This window comes from Orbicella faveolata, unplaced genomic scaffold, assembly GCF_042242905.1.
Source record: "Orbicella faveolata isolate gen_17 unplaced genomic scaffold, um_ofav_v1 contig_36, whole genome shotgun sequence".
Taxonomy (NCBI): Eukaryota; Metazoa; Cnidaria; class Anthozoa; order Scleractinia; family Merulinidae; genus Orbicella; species Orbicella faveolata.
The window spans coordinates 17667501-17689353 of NW_028301565.1; the positions used below are offsets into that span (position 1 = coordinate 17667501).

The window sequence follows — 21853 nt, forward strand, 5'->3', positions numbered from 1 at the left end:
AGGTGTGTTTAGATTAGAGTATGTAAACACGGTTGTGACGTTTTGGATTCGTGCGTATCTTTGAGAAATATTTTAGAAAAGCAATAAAGTACTTTTTTCGTTTTTACATAGCCTTAACGGACCAAGTTGAAGAGAGGTGCACCAGCTTGAAAAATAAGGGGCGAGACCAGTTGTTTTTCCAGTACGTCCCTACAAGCAAGTTAAATGACGTTCTTGTTAAAAAGACTCTTTTAGAACATTTCTCAAGGGTTAATACATTTATCTTTGATAAATTTCTACGCCTGATGAATGCATTCGTGATTTCTGCGGCTTTACTTCCTTTAGCTGACTATACACTGGGAATTTTTTTACAGCAGAAGCTGTCGGTTTTGAGCAGAACTGCGTCAGCTAGTCAGTTGCCTGTTAACAGCGTTCTGAAGCACACACAAAAAATCGGAAATCTAACATTTTCTTTAGTCATGTATTCTTTTTGTCTTCTCGTTTTAGTTGCAAGAAAACATGAAGCCATGGTTCCTCTTGTAAAGGAGATGTCCGCCCTACGAGGTCACGTGATCATGCCGCTGCACACGAACAGTGAACTGGACTGTGCCTTAATGTGTCTGAACACAAGAACCTGTTTCAGTTTTAACTACAAGACGAACAAAAAACTCTGCGAACTGAATCATACAAACAAGTTTACATCTCCTGGTGACTTTATCTGGGATCTTGATTCCACATATTATGAAATGGTTTTCACTTAAAACGAAACGCTGTACTTCAAGGAGCTCAGTCACAGCACTTTGAGTTATTTTGGCCACGTAAAAAGTTACCCTTAAATTTAAAGAAACCTGAAATTTGTAGTTTACCAAGCTAGAAAAACACCAGAAAGATAATAATAAACCATAAAGCAACAAGGATGTGTAAGGATGGAGAAGATTAACGCGGATTAAAAAAGACTGACAAACTTGAAATTTTAGGCGAAGTTTTCAAGATGCGCAGACCGTGACGTAACTCCTCTAAACCTTTGGCGTCGTCATTCCGGACCAGTGGCTAAATGTTATGAACAAGAACTATAACTCTTGTTACTTACACTGTAACACCAAATCCCGATCCACAAGCTGTATGCTACCATTGGTGCAAGCGTGGAAAGTTAGGTTAAGCAACTGGCCTTGCGTTGATGTTCGGATTATTTGAAAAAAATCAAGTATGCTATGATAATAAATCGCGAGAACGTGCTTTAAAAAGGTTAAACTGCTTATTGAAGTTGTCTTTCAGCTCACTGAGTTAATAAAACCCTATCATGTTACAGTTGAGACCAAAACGAATTTGAGTTCGAAACGTCCTTCTACGTATAATCCATCAAACACGAGAGAGACTGTTTCATCACATTTTAAAACACCAAGAAGAGAGTTGTAAATAGAGACTTTTAGATGCACGTTTACTGCAAACGGCGAGCGGTCACGTGATAAGAGCTATACGTCACGTTTGAGGTTTTCGACTAGCTTTTCACGTAAGTCATTTATCCCAGGCTTTATTGCCTTGAATATTATTTTATGCCACGTGCAAACGCTGAAATCGAGTAAAATAACCCTTTTTCTACGAAACAGATAACTTTTTCAGGCAAATCAGCGACTACCTAGCCTTTTATTGTTGTTTGTAGAAAGGCACTAATCCTTAGTGGAAATCCAATATGGCGGCGGCTTAAGACGAACGTGTGTTTTATGATGCGTTATTTGTTTAGAAAGTTTCACATCCTAGAAAACATTTTCTATATATTTTTCTTTTGTTAATTGTGTAATTTTGACAATTTCCATTGCATTGAGAGGATGATTCCTAGTCGCTACAATTTACTCCAATCTAATCCAATCGAAATCTACTAACGTACGAACGGCGAGCGGCAAACATCTAACCTCAAACCCCAGTTAGACGTTTGCGGTAATAAACGTGGATCTAAAGGTCTCTAATAAAACGCATAGCAGAGTATTTTGAGGAACTTCGAGTGCGTGGAAACGTCATGAAACGCTGTCTGGAATGTTCCGTAAGCTAAATCTAAGGAGAAAACGAAGAAATTAAAGGAAAAAATCTTTGCTCGCGCTGCCTAACCTTTAGTTCTCACTTAATCACAAAGTAAAACCTCTCTTTAAAGGTCCTCCAGCAGCACCTCACTTCACTCTCAAGATAGTCTGTGAACAGGCTCCGGCTGGAAGGGTTTGACCGTGGCCGGAAAGGTCAAGAAGGAACTGGATCACACTGAAGTGGCCGAGGGGGAGTGGGTTGGGGGACGGGGCGTCAACTCTTCTCATCTCTCTTTTCTCCTCTTTCTTCCTCCCGCTTTACCGTCGCCCCTCGACTAGAGACAGGCTACTCTCAAGATCGCGTAGAGCCGTGAAAACCCGACCGTCAGAGTTTTGCATGTGCACAGAAAATAACACTTTGGAGGGAGGGGAGAAAAGGCTAATTTCGCGTGCTAACCTACTACGGTGATACGTATATATGTAGAAAAAGAAATTCGCCTTTCTCTCAATTTCATTAGTCTGGGAGATACTGCAATCTTTATTTAAAACTTTAAAAAAAACGTACACCTGGTGTAACGGGAAGTGCATAACAACACAAGCCCGACCATGTTTTTTTTAAAAATAAACATGTTAGCGTGAATATCTACAAGATCAGCTTTCTTCAAAACAAAGTTTAACATAACATTACTGTGACATTACTTTGTGGCTCGTTGCTACCACAACTTGAGAGAATTTTCCTCGGCTTTAACCATGTCATTCGAGGACGATTCATCCATTACTAGAGCCTAAACTTGGCCTTCCTTGGCAATCTTCCGATCTCTTTAATACTGAATGTGTATTACATCTCAGTGTGAGATGTCAAGTAAAAACTATCCCTTTGTAATTTACAAATTACGATCTTGGAAAAGGCCTCTTTATTCTAAAGCAGGTGTCTTCCCTATTGAAGGTTGCCACTGTATCAACTCTTTCTATTTTATACCGCGACAAATGTCATGTTCTGAGTTTAAAAAATTGACGAGTAAATACTCGCTTCATTTCTTGATCACAAACCCACATTCCTGGGGGACACGATTTTGTGGCTCGTCGCCGCTCCAAACGCGGAGAATTTTGCTCTTTAACAATGTTATTTGAGGACGATTCATCCAGGACTAGAACCTCAACTTGGCCTTCATTGGTAATCTCGGATCTCTTTCCTCTTGAACATGTCCAGACTCCTGGCGGACAAGCCTGGGACGGGTTGACCTTGGCTACAAGACCGCCATCTTGTTGGGATGTTTTGAGTGCTCTCTTAAGCTTCTGCTTCAACAGTCTGTTCTTTTTATGGACCAACATTCCTAGGGAACAACTTTCCGGGTCTTCCTTCTCTGTTAATTGTACAGCTCTTTCAAGTTCGTCTCGTGTCCAAATTCCCGAAGGATGAGATTTTACAGCAGGTCGTTGCACCGTCTGAGAAATGTCATCCACTTTGGCAATCGCTGATCGTTTACCAGTTGAACAGGTCCAGATTCCCGGGGTACAAGCTTCCGAGACCTGAGACAGTTCCAACCTCTCAGTGATGAGACCACAACAGGCTGACTGGATGTAAAAGGCACAGAAAATGATGCAAATGGCTGAAAAGTACATTCTCAAGCTTAGAACAAAAACGTTGATGTATCAACTGTTTTCTGGAATTGCTCTGGCTCTAGGTTCTGGTTCTGCTCTGGTTCTGCCGAATGAAACTAGTAAAAGTGTGCTGTTCTTTGCTCTTTTTATTAGCGATCAACAGCTGACGAACAGCAACGTTTTACTTTTCAACCGCAAGTGTCAAGTAGTCTCCGCTCTTGGTAATGAAAATTGTATGTTTGTTGTTCTGAGCACAGAAGGAACACGTGTTACATCACAACAACACTTGGTGATACTTGGTGGCGTTGGGCCTGTGACGCGTGAAAAATATAAGAAATATAACAGAAACAGCGGTGATAAACAAAAAATATTTATCAACGTTGTTTGTGTTATATTTTTAATCAAGCTACGATGGCCGAAGACCACCATCGTTGAAGACGATTCTTGGTAATCACTTGATTATAAGAGCGTTAAGAGACTTCTTCACTAAGTAACAGTGACGCAAGATCACCGTAACCGTCATTTTGAAATTTTAACGACAAAGAAGACCCTGGCAATATTAAAATAGTCTGTGTGGTTTCCGCTGTTATCCGCGTGTAATTTGTAGAGTTTGACACCTCTTATTTTTCCAAAGTGCTAGTTTTTTTCTGGGGTCTGGAAGGGTATTCTCCGGATCCGGTATTTACCCAAAATACGGTGCGGGAATCGGGAAAACGATGAATATTTTGACGGGACCCAGGATTTGACTGCTCCTAGCGAAGCGGAACTCGCCAAAATTTGGGCAAGGGATGGGGATTTTTTTTCCCAGTCTGTCGGGAATTCGGGAAATCGTCACGACCCAAATAAACTTTCTAGCGGCCCAAGAGAATCAATCAGGCGAGCGCTAAGGGGTGTATGCTTTTAAATCAAACTATAGAGTGTTCCTCGTTAATACTTATCTAAATGAAACTATCAGAGGGTATTTTGTTTTTACCAGATGCCAAAAAAGTGCACGTGGTGTAATAGCATACCAGTTATTAACTCGATGCTCAATTAACTCAATCGCTCAAGCTCCTCAGTCTCTTCAGAGGTTCACATTTATTGTAACCTTGATGGGATCTTTTTAACAGCTTAACCGCTAGATGGCCGTAGATATGTCAAATAGTGATGCCAGCTCTGCTACAGTACGAGTTTTGGTCTCGTTTTATCTTACGCCAACCGACCATACTTCCACGTCTCGCGTCAGAACCTCGGCGATCTGTGAACATGTTGGTTAATTGCATTTTGTATTATTACGCCGGGCCCGGCTGTTTGATTAAATGTTGCAAGTTATGCTGTTTCTGATCACGGGTGTCATATTTATCTTTGTCCGGCTTAGCCAGAGATAGCTGTAGCTTTCCTTCTGAAAGCTATAAGTCTGTCTTTCAGAGACGTTCTTATGTTTCTTCCATCAATTTCATCGTGCTTTTTGTCCTTCCAGTTTGTTCGTTCTGGCACTGCAAAATTGGAGGTTCACGCGCAATTCTCTCGACTATTTTGCGTGTTGTTCACGATATTGCGTGGTTTGGTTCAGGAAAAAGCTCTGAATTTAGGAGTTCTTACTATGATTGTTCATCCAGCTCCACGTTGTGGAAAAGGAAAGATCGAGAAGGAACTGAAAGAGAGTGAAGTCGCCGAGGGGAGCGGGGTTGGGGTTAGGACGTCGACTCCCCTCATCTCTCTTTTCTCCTCTTTCTTCTTCCCGCTTTCCCTTCGCCCCTCGACTAGAGAGCCTGCTTACAGGCTACTCTCAAGATGGCGTAAGGCCGTGAAAACCCGAGCGTCAAGGTTTTGCATGTGCACAGAAAATAACACTTTGGAGGGAGGGGAGAAGAGGCTAATTTTGCAGGCTGACGTATTGCGGTTACACGTGCATATGTAGAAAAAGAATTTCGCCTTTCTCTCAATTTCATCAGTCTAGAAGATACTGCAATCTTTATTTAAAACTTTAAAAAAAAGTACACCTGGTGCAACGGGAAGTGCATAACAACACTAGCCCGACAATGTTTTTTTTAAAAATAAAAATATTAGCGTGTTTTTTTTCTAGATAAACTTTCTTTACCACAAAGTTTAACCTAACATCACTGTGACAAAATTTATGATGTCTCCAGTTTGAAAAATTGACGAGTGACTACTCGCTTCACCGTGACTCAACATCACAGTGTTCTTGACTTCATAACACACAAAGCTCCTTCAGCTCTTGATGACTTCATCACAAACCCACATTCATGGGCACATGACTTTGTGGCTCGTTGCTACCTCGACCTGGGAGAATTTTCCTCGGTTTTAACCATGTTATTCGAGGACGATTCATCCATTACTAGAGCTTGAACTTGGCCTTCGTTGGCAATCAAGATCCGATCTCTTTAATACTGAATGTGTATTACATCTCAAAGTGAGATGTCAAGTAAAACTATCCCTTTGAAATTTACGAATTACGATCCTGCAAAAGACCTCTTTATTCTAAAGCAGCTGTCTTCCCTATTGAACGTTGTTATTGTATCAACTTTTTCTATTTTATACCGCGACAAATGTCATGTTCTGAGTTTAAAAGATTGACGAGTGAATACTCGCTTCAGTTTTTGATCACAGACCCACATTCCTGGGGGACACGATTTTGTGGCTCGTCGCCGCTCCAAACGCGGAGAATTTTGCTCTTTAACAATGTTATTTGAGGACGATTCATCCAGGACTAGAACCTCAACTTGGCTTTCATTGGTATTCTCAGATCTCTTTCCTCTTGAACATGTCCAGACTCCTGGTGGACTACCATCTTGTTGGGATGTTTTGAGTGCTTTCTTTAACATCTGCTTCAATATTCTTTTCTTTTTATGGACCAACATTCCTGGGGGACAACGTTCTGGGTCTTCTTTGTCTGTTAATTGTACAGTTTCTTCAAGTTCGTCTCGTGTCCAAATTCCCGGAGGATAAGATTTTACAGCAGGTCGTTGCACCGTCTGAGAAATGTCATCCACTTTGGCAATTTCTGATTGCTTACCAGTTGAACAGGTCCAGATTCCCGGCGGACAACCTTCAGAGACCTGAGACAGTTTCAACGTCTCAGTGATGAGACCACAACATGCTGAGTGGATGTAAAGGGCACAGAGAATGATGCAAATGGCTGAAAAGTACATTCTCAAGCTTAGAATAAAAACGTTGATGTAGCAAATGTTTTCTGGAATTGCTGTGGTTCTGGTTTGGCTGTCTGCCGAATGAAACTAGTGAAAGTGTGCTGATCTTTGCTCTTTTTATTAGTGATCAACAGCTGACGAACGGCAGCGTTTTACTTTTCAACCGCAAGTGTCAAGTATGTTTGTTGTCCTCAGCACTCAGCAAAGAAGGAACACGTGTTACATCACAACAACACTTGATGATATTTGGTGGCGTTGACCGGTGCAACGTGAAAAATATAAGAAATATAACACAAACAGCGGTGATAAACAAAAATATTTGCCACCGCTATTTGTGTTATATTTTTAATCAAGCTACGATGGCCGAAGACCACCATCGTTGAAGAAGATTCTTGGTAATCACTTGATTATAAGAGCGTGAAGAATTTTCCTTACTGAGTAACAGTGACGGAAGATTATCGTAACCGCCATTTTGAAATTTGGCCGACAAAGAAGACGCTGGGAATATAAAAATAAATATTAAAATGGTCAGCGTGGTTTCCGCTGTTATGCCGGTGTAATTTGTAGAGTTTGACACCTTTGTTTTTTGGCCACGTGCTAGTTTTTTCGAATAAGATTGTGAAGTCAAATTTGAAAAAGGTTGGCAGAGGATTGAAAATTCGGTCGCGGTGTCCTGAAAAAATCGGTGAAAACATTGTTTTAGCACATTTTTGACCAAAAGTACAGCAAACTCGTCGCGAGTGTCCCTTTAATTCTGGTGTTCAAAACGATGCCCTACTCAGAACACCTCACTTTTGGAGTTATTTACGAAGGGACAAAACAGCTTAGTGTTACTGTAGAACGAAGTCTGAATGAGACGTTATCAACACTTTGTGTCGAATCGACACAGTGTAACACTGTTTTATGGTTTTTCATGTCATTATTCCCACAAACAAGGTATTGCTCGAGAATTTGCGTTGTTCTTAGCCTTGAATTTACTTTGTTCATTTTATTTCCTACAATACTTGGATTTAAAATTTCGGTCGTTCCATTTTCCGACACTTTTTATCTCATGTCGGACAAATGTCAGGAAAAAATTTCGAACACTTTGCTGAAGCGTAAATCAAGTAAAATTATGCCAACAAAACCCGAATTAGACTGAAACAATATCTATGAAAATGATAGTTTTACTGCACCCTGAAGGTTTTACAGATACACCGACGAGAAAATAACACAGATTCTAATTAATTTCGAAATTACGAATCCCAGGCAGTGTCTCAAATAGAGTTTGCTCCGCAAAGGGAAGTAAGAGTTATGGATTTACTTAAAGTTTCCGGCACTCTGTACTGTAAATATTTCGGACGCTTAAAAATTTCGGACAGTTCTATTTTGAGACACTTTTTTGTCCGAAATTTTTTGCAAGTATTGTAATTATGCTGGCGGCCAGTATGGCGTCATTATATCAGTCTAGTCTCCAAAATTAAATTAGAACAAAATCAAGATGTGTAACCTACAGTTACCTTTCAGTAGAACCCCTCATCTGCATCAGAGTAGTGGATAAGTTCTTTATCGACTTGAAGGTTTGACAAAAGCTGGCCCATGGTAGGTTTAAGATCAACCGGTATTTTGTCCAACAGTCTCTCGGCAGCCTCCTGACTTACAGTCCGCCACTTGTCTATCAAACATTGAAGCTCTTTGAGGTCATTCTACAACATGAATAAATTACGACAACTTATTTCTAGCATTTCCGATGAATGTGCCGTTCCAGAAAATATCCGTACTCCTCCCACAGAAGGGACTGGAATTTCCTGGGGGTGGGGGTTCTCTGAGACCAAAAATTTAAAGAAACGTATGAAGCTTAATTCAAATTTCCAGAGGGGTGGGGGTGGGGGGCCATTTAATTTTCCCCCCTATTTTCTGGAACTGCACAATCTAAAAGAATCAGAATAAAAGTAATGTTATGCAAAATAGTCTTTTCATGGTTACCTTTTTTCATTGGTATTATAATGTAATCCAATGTGAATGCGAGGCAATCTCAGGCAAGAACCACAGAATTGCAGAAATTCTCTTGCATACATGTTGGATCGTATTGTAATGCAAATGAAAAAAGTTAACGACCACTACGGGTTACCACACCAGTAGATAAAGCCAAGCTTTCTATGGAAAATATGAATTTCTAAAATGGTTTACTGTGGTAGGAAGTAAGTGCCCAATGTGCACGACAAGTGAAATTTAACCACAGAACAGCATCAAGGTTTATTTTCAACGTTACCGTAGAATACCGAAAGTAACGGCCCCTGTTACTTCCAGATTTAGCAGGTAAAAGGGGCCACTACTTTTGGATAGCTTCTAATTTTGGGTAGCCGTTACTTTCGCATGGTTAGAAAATATTTGCACGGTAATTCACATTCGTTTCAGACAAAGCGGACACGTGGAGAACAAGGGTACCGGCGACTCAAAACTTAATGACAGCCCTGGTAGGGCGGAAGTATAATGGTCGCACTATATCGCAATGCAACTAACTACATTGTACCATTTGACACTGACAAATACAGGTAATAAATCATAGCTTCAAGAAGCATTCAGTTAAGTTCAAAATAAAATCACAAATAACCCCTCAAGTTGTTCAGTAATGCATGCAGTCAGGCTGTTCCATCTGCATTGCGCTTGAGATTAGAGAGACTTTCTCTTTTAGCGACTTCTTCCAAGGGCTGCTACTTTAGAGTGGGCCATTACTTCCCAGGGGACAGTTACTTTTGGGATTCAATAGGAAGGTAAAAATTTAACCATACTTTCAGGAGCCGCTATTTTGAAAGGTAGAGAAGGCGTTACTTTCAGAATTCTACAGTATATCATCATATAGATAGTTTGTGTTGTCATATAGATAATGTGATGCAAGTTCCATGTAAGACTGCATAAATTAGAAAATCAAGCATGCAGGGTTCGTATCCTTTTTCAGAAACAAATTTCCAGGACTTTTCCAGGACTTTTCCAGGACTCAGATTGATTTTTCCAGGACTCTTAAATTCACATTAACCCTTTCACTCCCAAGATCTCAATGCTAATTCTCCTTACTGTCTGTCATACATTTCAAATTTTTTACTTGAGTTTAACAGATTTCAAGAACTTTCCAGGACCAGTAGCCTTTTTCCAGGACTTTCCAGTCCTGGAAAATGCCACAACAAAATTCCAGGACTTTCCAGGTTTTCCAGGACCCGTACGAACCCTGAGCATGACTGAATCCCATTTGGAAACAATCCGGTATCAAACATGTTTACTCTAAAAATGTTTGTGCCAGTGTGAATATTTTAGAAAACGTATCCATGCAAAAAAACTGTAAGCTAGCTACTTACCTTATTTCTGTACATCTTTACAAGATTTAGCTTTCTTAAGGACTCTTCCTTTCCCTGGATCAATTTAATTAAATCCTTTTTTCTTGCCAGCAGCTCAGTTGGTTGTTCAGTTTGACAGCAACTTGGAATGTGATTTTTTGATGTTGACACTAAGGAGCTTCTTCTACATGACTCACTGAAAGTGCTCACATGCACAGTTTCATGATCTTGTCCTAAACATTTAGCTCTTTTAGGTGTACTATAACTTTCCTGTGAAATTGAAAGTAATTTTGATTAATTACTCATTCAAGTAATTAAACTTATTAAGTAAACCTATAACTGGCAACATCTTTGTCACAGATATGTATAGTTACTAAATATGACTGACTGTAATAGGGGGAGAGTTAAAAAGGAGAGTGGGCTGGGGATACCTTTCCTTCCTCCCTCCACCTGGTTCATCACAATGACAATCTTATAATCTATGCTAGTTTGATCAAATTATGTAAATTTCCACTACATAAGCAACTAGGCTTGATTGCTGTCGACATTGAGAAGACAGAGGAAGATTAGAAATGTCATAAACTAGCTTCCATCAGGTACATTTGGTAGTCAATGGTTTGTCATTAGCTTTAAGTGAATCTTAGCCAAGTGCTTCAGATAGATGTGTTTCAGGTAAAAAGCCAAATGTGGTCAGCTACCTGATGCATCAAATAAATAGAAACTTCTGATGATTAGGTGAGGTTTCTATGTCTTTATATAATTAGTCATTGAATTCTTGCATTTTGATTTGTTCTTACTTATGATCTATTGGAGGACAGATGTATAGAGGACATCATTAACATTTTTTGTTTCTTTATTACATAAAACATAAGGCGGATAGATTGACGTTGATGTGCATCTGTTCAGTACTATATCACAGAAGAAGTCGAAATGCGGTGAGAGAGAACATCAGTGACAAACTCGCCTAATGGTCCAGGTGCCACTGTTTTGCTCTTACCACATTTTGATGTCATCTGAGATCTATTACCAAACAGACCCACAGCAACATGGAATTTATTTGTGAAACTGATCTGTTAGAAATACAGTTGGTAGATTAATATCATACAGTACATTATTATATGGCTGTGTCTCACAAAGAATTGGGAACTACTGAATTCACGAATTTATTTGGCTGAAATCGATATTGAAAGTGGTCTAGATTTTCCCATCTAGACCGGCAACTAGACCAATGATCTCTTGGGGTGAAAAAATTGCAAACTAAAATGCAAAATTATTGATTGTTATATAGCTGGCAATTTTTCCCACTACAGCGTGCCCATTCATTGGCTAGTGAGCGGGCAACATTTTGAAAACTATGACGTCAAACTGGAAACAGTTAACTGTTACCCGCAAAATGTTGGCTTCTGTTACACGTCATTTGTCTTGTAAAGTGATTATTAATTTTGTTTTCCATCAGTTCGACCCATTTGTTTTGCTATATAACAAATCACTTAATGACTGGTCCCTTGGGGAACAGTGAATTTTGTTTCCCTCGAATCTCAATGTTTCCCTCGACTTCGCCTCAGGAGACATTGATATTCTCAGGAAACAAAATTCACTCTTCCCCCTCAGGACTAGTCATTAAGTGTTGACTATTTTCCTCTACCAATATCTACTATTGGAAGTGCCAAAAAGCCTGATGAGAAAAAAAAAACAAAGAGGACAAGCAAACTTTGGCAGAATTAAGTTCAGCTCATCGCCGTTCGCAAGCAAAATCTCAGCTAGTACAAACCGGTTAAATTAAACAAATTAATTTTTTCTTGCTTGCCATATAATAAAAATTTTATTAACCAAGCTTAGTCAGTCTGTATGGGAAAATCTTGACCTTGGTCACGTGTACAGACCTCACTGCATTCGGTCTGTACTGATGACCTCGGTCAAGATCCTCCCATACAGACCTCCTGCTTAAAGTTGGTAAGAGCTAAATATTGAACATGACTTGAATCCTTTACCTGATAGTAACCTTCAAAACAGCGCTTTATCACAGGAGAAACAAATGGCGAGGATGGCCTTCGTAGTCCATATGATCTGCTACTAGATGTTCCTATATTCTACAAAGAAATAACTTATTTCTAATATAATTGCATGAAATGAAGAAATGGCCCTCATACTTTTTTGTAATGTAAGCAATAGATCAATTTCATTTTAATTTTTAGCATATTAAATGATAATAATTAGCATAAATTGTACAATATTCACAGAGGAAGCCACATCAACCCTAGCTGGTTTTCATGCAGGTCATCTGTCCTGATCGAATTGGAATTTGAAAATGTTGGTTTTTCAGGAAGGATGAATATCAGAGAACCCGGAAAAAAACCCTCAGAGCAAGGCAAGAACCAACAACAAACTCAACCTACATATGACACCAAGCCTGAATTGAACCCAGGCCACATTGGTGGGAGTAAAGCACCCTCACCACTGTGCCAACCCTGCTCCCCACGGGCATGGTGCCAAGGATTACGAGAATTAAACATAAACAAACTTAATTGAGGATACACTGAGGTTGGTTAAGAGGTTGAATATATAATTCTTTTTTCTTTATTTTTCTAGAGCTTGGCATCATGTTATAATTTTAATATACCAAAATTGGCCTTATGCAATGAAAGTAATTTGAAAAATTCAGGGCTTCTTGCAGAAAGCTACTGCAATAATGATGTCTGCCTGCTTGCACAAAAAAAGCTTAGTTTTGACAGCTTACTAGCACTCTTAAAAGAAAAAATGATATTGTGAGAAATTGCTAATGCAAACAACAAAATTACAATATTCAATAAAATATGTGAAAATTTTTTGTAAACTTTTCTTTCCTTTTGCTTTTCATCCCTTTGCCTGTAGTTCCTTTTTTTATTTTGTTGTTGTTAACTTAGACTTAATCTGTACATTCTTTTACTAATCCATAGTGTCTTCTTTTTCTTTTTCTTTCCCCTTTTCTTTTTGAAATTAAGTCTTGTAATTTAATCATATTTGTGCACGCAAAATTATTAAAATCTATGTAATTGCAAATTACAAACTAAGTGAATAATAAGCTATTTAATTATGTACTTCAAATTGTAAATATCAATTCAAGGTACTAACAAAAATTTTAAAAAAGGTGTAAAGAAGCTGCATTAGTATTGTAAGTAGTGCCAATAGCCGTGTTGTACTGTAAGCAGGATAAACTTTTTAAATAAAAAAATAAACTAATAATAATAATAACAATAATGTTCTATTTTCTATCATGTTGCTTCAAATTCATCATATTAACACCTGTTTCTATAGCTCATTGTAATAAAAGAACACAGATATGAGCCATCATCACAGAAGCATGACCTCATCCCTCTACAGATGCATGCCGATGGTTGGTCACAATAAAATGTTTGTTGAGACGTTGACTTAGGAACCATTGGAGAAACAGCTCTTGATGGGTGCTCAAGATATTATATTATTTTAAAAAATTACTTATGAGAAAGTGCATGGGAAAGGCTGTTTTGGTATCACAAAAGAAAAGACAGAACGTAAGGGGTAAAGTGTCAACTGCTAATAAGGCAAGCTAACAAACATTCACTTTTTAGTAAACTCTAGAAACTAGCATTTTCCTTTTCTTTCAATGCCCATAGTATTTCCTAAAGAGAATAGAAAGCATTTTCTCTTTGTTTCTATTGCGTTATAAAAACACAGTTTTCTATTTCTTACATAGTACCTGTGGAGTTGTACAAGCAGCATTTCTTGAGGTAGGTGTATTGGGCTGTAACATTACAGAACCTGTAAAAGTAAACAATTCTGACCATTTCACTACATTATCTTGCAACATTGCTAATCACATCGATGTGTTGACACAAATACGAAGTGACATAAGGTTTGAATTACAATAGAAAAAGATTAGATAAGAATGAGTTTTTTTTTTTATTATTGCAATGCACAAAACTATTTACACGACTTTCGTTACAATACTTTACTACTTTACTATACATAATAAACAGGACTTATGGTTTAACACAAGATAACAATGAGTGCTTTCAACAAGACCCAGCATGTGCCAGAGCTTCCATGGAAGCTTCTGTTGTAAATTACCAGTGTAATGTTTTTTTGGTTGACTGACTGATTGAATGACTGCCTGACTGACTGACTGACTGACTGATTGACTGATTGACTGATTGACTGATTGACTGATTGACTGATTGACTGATTGACTGATTGACTGATTGACTGATTGACTGATTGACTGATTGACTGACTGATTGACTGACTGATTGATTGATAGATCGATTGATTGATTTAAATATAATTGTCTTTGTTTTACCCAAAATTAATCACCTAGGGGGATAACAATGTTTTGAAAAAGTGGTCTTTCTGGAGGAAGTTGTTATGAATTTCTCTTACTGCTTTCTTAAGGGTTCTGAAACTGGATAGCCACTTACTTGAAATCTTATTGAAAGTACTGGTCAAGAAAATTTAAAAAATTGAGACATAGTGTCCTCAATGAGGCATGCCTTTAAATTATAACTAATTTTGTTTTTTTTGTGGTTACTGGCTTTAGCCAGTCACCAATATATCATCAGATGTGTTAGTAAGTAAGTAAGATAGTCCATGACTTTTCGAAAGCTTTTGGAACAATGAATCTCGTGAAGTGAGATGGAAACTATTCACCTTAAGTCAGGATTCTTCGACATGATTCTAAAATGCTCTGCTGGCAAAAAGCCATCTGATAAGATACACCTGATAAAATCTTTCGCTTCATTTCTTCATATGCAAATTCTGGATTCTTTATTATTGAAATACTGACAGATGCTGCAAATAAACTTATATGCAGAAGAATAATTTTAGCGTCATCTGTTCACTAACTCTAAAGGATGTCATCGGTTTTGTGAAAAGTTTTTTTTCAATACATCTAGCTTGGGTCATTGAAGTCACCGTCCTATACGAAAACTACACATCTTAAAGCATTTCATATTTGGCGACATGACGGGACTAGTGAAAGATTCCCGTGTCCAGCGCCATTTCCCATCCTGGCCTTGCCATCCTTGCATCGTAAAAAGGTACCTAATGCTGCCAACGCAGAGAACATATGTGTCAAGTATTTAAATTTCAAAAGAAATATTTTGCAATAAAATTAAAACTCAGCAATTCTTTTTTGCACCACCGTGGTTATTTACTATCCAGTAACAACATGTCCTCTTAGAGGGCTTTTGTTTTAACCCTTTGACCCCCAAGGACATATATACACATCCTGAGTGGTCGTGCTCTTTGTGCCACTTGTGACATCATCAATATAAAATGTCACCAGATATTCTTGATAAGCCAATAGCAGAGCTAGGATAGATCTTTCCACATCATGGTCAGTTTTGGATATCAATGGCATTCTGACGTAGCAAATTGAAAAAACACAACATTACCAGTTTTGGCGCAAAAACGGCACTGGTAAAATGGCCCACTATACCTATAATTGATCAAGGTCCCATTTCTAGGCTTTCCTTATAATTAAGACCCAACTTTTTTGGGCAGCCAGAAAGAATATGCAACACAAAAAGTTAGCGAAAGTAAAAGGGTCAAGAAAAAGGAGAGGAAAGGGGCAAGAAAAAAACTGGGACGGGTAATTGCCAAAAAAAAAAAGTCTAAATTTTGGCTTATGCGCCTGCACCAAATTGAAATATTGCACAATTTTGTACCTAATCTTTGGGAAATCTATCTTTTTGGTACAAAATAGCTTTTTTAGCAAAACTTAGGCCCATTTAGCGTCATGGCAGCCAAAAAACTGATTTAACGATCGGTGTAAGTAATCACATCATTTAATGTGCAATTGACACATAACATTGCATCGTGTGATCGCCTGACTAGACATTGTGAAGGGTTATCGATCAAAATTAACCAAGTGCAGTAAGACATTACAATTTGTAGCCTTTAACAGAAGTGTCAATCAAGCTGATTCAAGTGACCCTGACTGTAGACGGCTATAGATGAGGTAGAAACTAACCATTGACGCATAGCCTGCGAACAGACTCCTGGCGAGGACGGGAAAAAAAAGAATTCGGCGAGCGCGAAACAGAAGCCTGTTTGCAGGCTATTGGCGCATGGTGATGAAACAAAACCAAACTCCAAATCAAGTGCTCAACTGGACGAGGCGGAAAAAAAGAAGAGTTCTAAGGTCGGAGTATTAAGATATATTTTAGTTTGCATAACAAGCGTTTTCTTTCGTTAATTACGGAGTAAAAGACTCATACCTTCGTAATTTTTCGAAATCCCCGCCACATCGTTCTCCATGTTTTTATTTGCGTGTACGTGAGACGCATGAGCATGAATAGATGGTTACTGACCAAAACCGCGTGGGCTCTGTCATAATGGTGAAAGAGAAAGTAGCTTCCTACCCATTCGGATTTGAATTTTTAATTTGAACAGTGCTTGAATCATGTTGTCAGACAAGGAGAAAGAAGGGTGCAAAACCATCCTGAACAAACTTCCTCAACAGGATTTGATAACCCTTACCGATACAGTTACCAACCGCTTGGTTTCACCAGAAAATGCCAGTGGTAAGATTAATTATTTGTACATAACAGTACATAAGCACATTTGTTCTTCTTTCAATATGTCTCGGAGTTACTTGCAGCTTGGGTAGGCCATCTTCAAGCTTCTTTTTGTATACTAGGTTGCAGCAGTGAAATGGATTTCATCACCAGATATTTCTAAGTTTTAAAAAGACTCTGTCCCCCCGTTTGGGGGGCAGTACTTAGCCAATGTTTATTTATACAGCTGTTTTTTGAAAGGTTGTCCCACAAAAGTGTATGAGCGTACGCGACGATGTCGAAAGGTATTATGGGTACTGGTGGCTTAAGGTGTCTTGATGGAAGCTGCAAGGTGTTTCAGCGTGATAGAAAGAAACAGCACAAGCATTGTATTCATGCTTCCCTTTCCTTCTTGCTGAAACACCAAGAACCTAAATTAAGTAACAATAAACTATCACTGGGCATTGTGGCGTATGCTTAAGTTTTGTAGGACAACCTTTGTTGAAACAGCTGTATGCAATATGCGTGCCACTGTGGATTTGAAATCCTCCCCTGTATAGGACAATTTTGACAATCTGTTGACAGGTTTGGTCTGCATTGCAAAAATGAGAAGGGGAAGCGCGATGGTGGGGAAGGGCCATATGCTGAAAAGCCTGTTGAAGAATAGAAATGAAAAAAACAAGGGTTTTACAATTGCCTGTTAAAGATTTAATGCAGGAAATTTGAGAGGACATCTTATACTTTGATCCAAAACCTTTTCAAGATTTTCAAGATTGAAGGATTTCAAAATGAGACCGGCCAGTATTAGTGCATTGAGCACTTGAAGATTGGTCTGAAAGTTGACAGATCAGATACGTTTCTGTGTTTGCAATGCCTGTGGAATGAAATTACAGAACGCATTTTAGTGTTACAATTCCATGCGTGCAAATCTGCAACTGGGAAGAGAATGAAACCACCGCAAACGAAGTTGACGATGACTGATATAATTTCATGAAACAAATAATTACTATTTACGGCCATTCTTGCTCATACTTTAGATTGATTTAGAACTATATTTCTCCATCTTTGCGAAGAATATTAGCTATCAAATATTCGGCTCAATGTTTTTGCTTTTCCTGCTAAGATTTGCGTTGTCCCTTGGAGTTTTCCCTTGGGGGATTAACAAAGCATTTGATTGACATGTTAGCATTCCAATCCAATGAGAACAACCCGTACTCCAGCATACAGGAATGATAAAAATGGCAGGGAATCAGGGCTGGAGGTTTCTTGTTTCTCCAACCAGGCTTCTCGTGGCATCACTGCTCTCACCGCTTGCTTACATGTTCTACCCAAACTAAACCGTCAGCTACGCAGGCTATATGTTATCCTTTGTCCACTTATTGTGCCAAGTTGGAAGAGCATTGATTGATAAAACAAAAGTTGTGTGTAGTAGTACAACAAGCAAAAGAAAGGAGATTAGGTTATTGGGGTAAAAAGAAAGAAAGGAAAGACGGCAAGCACCATATAGAGCCTGTGTATAAAGTCGGGTGTTATGGGGGGTTACCATTATCCAAACAAAGGCAATGATATGGCCAAAGGACCATGAACTATATGTAAAAGATAACTAAAAGATCAACAAAATCATAATATTGTTAGGGAGTTCAGAATGCATGATGAGTAATTTAAAGTACAAAACAATAAATTATTAGCTGATCACTCTCATTGCAGAGGCAGTTGATGCCATAGTAACCTACAGCCATACTGCATCTCAGTTGTTGAGAAGGAAGAAAGTGAAAAGGGAACACATTTACCAATACTTGGCTGAAAATGGCATGATTGAGCCTGTTACGTCAGATAAGCCAAGTCTGATAAGAAAAGCAATGCTGTATTGGGGATCACCTCAACAGGTAAGTTGCACTTTCCTTTGTGTGTCAAGTGGATACCATTGGTTAACCAAATCCAGTAAGATTGATTTGATTCTCAAATAGATCGCACAAGGAAGAAAAGGAGGAGGAGAGACACATGTAGTTCTTGAGCTGCAATATTCAGCACCAGTGCACTCTCCCTGTTCCTTACTCTATCCTTCATATGGTTAGAATTCTCAACAGAAAACAACAAATCCAATGGTAGATTTTCATTGGCTCCAGAGATACAAGTAGCAGTAATGGCCTATTCTGGCTTCACAAAAATTATACAGGACTTCAGTTTTCTTCTGTAGCTGCTTTTATAGCCACTTCATAAATAACAAATGCTATACAGAAGGTCTCTATTTGGCTATATGTGAAAGATTTTATTGTTAGGGAATGCTGATAAAATGCTGGAAGGATAGACTGTGATGGACTTGCAGGTCCTCATTAGGGATAGTTAAGTGGGGTCCGCTTAATATAGGTTTCGCTGTACTTATTTATACTCCATAAATTTCTAAAACCAAGTTAAGGTGGCTTACTGCAGTTTTTCCCAGTATCAACAGTGCAAGCTTTGATTTTCTGCTTGTCGACAGTATTAGTCACATGGCAAAAATGACTCAAGTAACAATGAAAAAAAAGAAAACATCCCCAGCCCTTGAATTTTGTTATATGGTGGTTATTTCAAATTGCTTTAAGACATGTGTAAACCAATGAACAGAAAAAGAGATACGATAAAAAAGCGATAAACAACTTGTAAAAGAGTTCTAATTTAATTTGTCTTTTTTTGTTGCACTTGATTAATGGTGTCAGATAAGGAGGCACTTGAAAAAAAGACATGCACACTTTGATTCCCATCAGAGATTGTAAAAACCTATCAATTTCTTATTCCTGAAATTTTGAGGTAGTGACTTCAGGGTAGATTTTATGAAAAAATGTCATTAGAACTACAAGTTTCTAGTCCTTTTATGTATTATTTGTATAATTTGTTCAAGTGTCTCATATAATGGTTCAAGACTGCAGAAAGAAGTAAAGTGGAATAAAATGTCACTAACTCAAACTAATGTCCAAAATGTGTTGGTGCTGCGGGCTTAGCTCTATGATATTTTTATGGAGGAGTTTTCCAAATAAATCTTTGAATTCCATTTTCAGGATAGTGACGATGAACCTGATCCCACAACAGAGGCCTTAAAACCCACTGCAGCAGTCTCAAGCAATGTAAATACCCCATCACTCGATAGCAACATTGACGGACAACAATTAGCGCAATATTTTGTTCCCTGGTTCTACAAAATCCTGAACTCTTTCAATACGTCCCCGGATAACATAGCACAGGAATGGGGCCCACAACATTTTTGGGCTGATGCCAAAGGCTCGGTTCTTATGGTATCAGGTGGCCAAGTGCTGGATGAATTTCAAGGATCATTAGCAGTCAGTGAAAAGTTTCGAGAACTTGTGCGTAAAGAAAAACTTGTCTTCAATGCAAATGTAAGTGGAGCAAGGGGCCAAATAGATGCATACGGACTAGTCAAAATATCAGTCGGAGGCACAGTTCATAGATTTTCAGATTGCCTTGGAATTTTTGAGCAATCATTTGGACTTATTCGGGACCCGCAGATGGAGAATAACTGGAAAATAAAATTCACCGAGCTGAAATTAAAGGCACAGCAACACCATGAAGTTGAGGGTTATAGAAAAAAGGCTATAACATGAAATTACTGTAATGTGTCCCTTTTGAAAAATATTGTCAGAAAGTACACCTTTATGGCACATCATATGTGAATCTAAAATGTAATAATGAACTATTAATTTACAGAAGGTGTATTCACAGAAAACTGGCCTGAGTTCCTTGAGAAAAAATTTCATTAGAACTAGAAGTTTCCTGGCCTAAGTTCCTTGAGAAAATATTGCACTCCAGATTTTGCAATTTAAAATGTTTGAATGACCCCTCTACCCTTCCCTCTGGTCATGGAGGCTGGATCATTAGCTCTTGTGGCTCACAACCCAGTTTTGGAACTTTTTTCTCTTCAGTCTATTTAAGACGTTTCACTGATCAGGAAAGAGATGCAATAGTTAATTATATGTAAAACAGTAAGTGAAGTTACAAATACTTCTGGTGAAAGAGATGTTAATAAGCCATTTCTGAGTTGCTTTTTACCTCTGTTTCAAAACGAGTGCTGGTGCACAACCTTTCATATGGAAATGAGTTTGATTTGCGAGACAATGAACATGCAAGAAAAACTCACTTCCATACGAAAGGTTGTGTAGAAACAGAGGTAACGGCAACTTGGAAATGCTGTATTACAATAACACCACACACAGCTGGACCCCTCTAATTCGAACTCAGTTATTTCAAATTCCCTGTTATTTTGAACTCAAAGCCATTTTCCTTGGATTTGCCCTTGATTTTTTTTTTCAGTCATTTACTATCAGCTATGTTAAACTCGTTTACTTTGAACTCCCAGCTATCTCAAACTGACTTTTGTTTCCCTTGGCATAAAATCAACCTGTTTATGACATCAGACCACATTAGAACATAACTAAAAAGCAACAATTTGGGCTTTTCGTTCCACTTTACTCTTGTACTGGAATGAATTTTTTTCCTTAGGTGTTTTCTTCTGGCCCTTGGTCAATTAAAAAATACATTCTATCATGATGCTGATTACATGCAAAAAATATCAATTATTGTTTTCATATTTAGTGTCGACCCAGGTTTTTTGAACCTCTGCTGTTTCGAGCTATTTTTCTTTTCCTCTCAGAGTTTGAAATAGCAGGGTTCAACCGAATATATTTTTTATCAAATTTGCCAGTGTTCTCAGCTAGTTTTTTGTTTTGTTTTGTTTTGTTTTGTTTTTACATTTTTACTCATCTTGACCAAACAAGCTTGGTCAATAAAGGATTTACCATGTGGTGCAAAGAGCACTATTTACTTGTGGGACACCACAGGTAGTCTCAGCATTAAGAAAAGTACTAGCTTGTGGAGATAATCATATAACCCTATTTGCATGTTATGGTGGCTCACACTGGTTTCCAGCATTTTTCAGCTCATATTTTTGGATGAATAAATATTACCACTCTTTTTTAGTTGATGTAATGATACAGGTATTGAACAAATGCCCAAATTGTTATTGTGTAACAAATTATGTTCTTTTCCATGATGGAGGGCTACCATAGCAATGGTTAAGTCCATTAAAAACATCCTTAAAATTAATATTAGCTTTAAGTGGTCATTTTTCTTTTGATCAAATTGCAATTAGTCTGCAAAACACAAGTTTTTGCCAAGGTTAAAAAACTTAATGTGATGGAACTAAGAGCCATTTTGATGTTTCAAAATCTTAAAGTGCACCTAACCCCAAATTTTTTTTTTTCGCTAAAACGAAGCTACTCATTATTTGAAATACT

The 21853-nt window shown here is 38.2% G+C and overlaps 3 protein-coding genes and 1 long non-coding RNA gene across 7 annotated transcripts in view; 3 read left to right on the forward strand and 1 right to left on the reverse strand.

The window, feature by feature from the left end:
* The window catches only part of LOC110052892 (von Willebrand factor A domain-containing protein 2-like), a 4216-nt gene extending 2986 nt beyond the window's left edge, over positions 1-1230 (forward strand). The window contains exon 4 of the mRNA XM_089274720.1: positions 487-1230. Within this exon, the coding sequence (XP_089130846.1) occupies positions 487-740 (254 nt within the window). The 3' untranslated portion in view covers positions 741-1230. The remainder of the gene's footprint in view (positions 1-486) is intronic.
* The window catches only part of LOC110052796 (swi5-dependent recombination DNA repair protein 1 homolog), an 18846-nt gene extending 2461 nt beyond the window's left edge, over positions 1-16385 (reverse strand). Inside the window, exons 1-5 of one of the 3 annotated variants that reach the window (XM_020758967.2) lie at positions 16290-16385; positions 13772-13833; positions 12048-12146; positions 10078-10326; positions 8245-8430 (exon numbers count right to left, since the gene is read on the reverse strand). In XM_020758967.2, coding sequence (XP_020614626.2) covers positions 8248-8430; positions 10078-10326; positions 12048-12146; positions 13772-13833; positions 16290-16329 — 633 coding nt within the window. In that variant the 5' untranslated portion in view covers positions 16330-16385 and the 3' untranslated portion in view covers positions 8245-8247. Of the gene's footprint in view, positions 1-5533; positions 6736-8244; positions 8431-10077; positions 10327-12047; positions 12147-13771; positions 13911-16289 lie in introns of those variants that run through there. The other 2 variants (XM_089274721.1, XM_020758966.2) reach the window with 2 other exon arrangements.
* On the forward strand, positions 8633-13802 carry LOC149102483 (uncharacterized). Of its 2 annotated transcripts, XR_016202356.1 has the most exons (4): positions 8633-9279; positions 12380-12597; positions 13351-13429; positions 13769-13802. It is a non-coding gene; the product is annotated as an uncharacterized LOC149102483 (long non-coding RNA). The 2 variants fall into 2 exon arrangements; XR_016202355.1 differs by lacking the exon at positions 8633-9279 and having other exon boundaries at positions 12137-12597.
* On the forward strand, positions 16375-21662 carry LOC110052795 (uncharacterized protein C3orf38 homolog). The gene is made up of 3 exons (XM_020758965.2): positions 16375-16595; positions 18276-18454; positions 19604-21662. The coding sequence occupies exons 1-3, from the start codon at positions 16475-16477 to the stop codon at positions 20162-20164; spliced, it is 861 nt and encodes a 286-aa protein (XP_020614624.1). The 5' UTR covers positions 16375-16474; the 3' UTR covers positions 20165-21662.
* Positions 21663-21853: the final 191 nt, after the last annotated feature.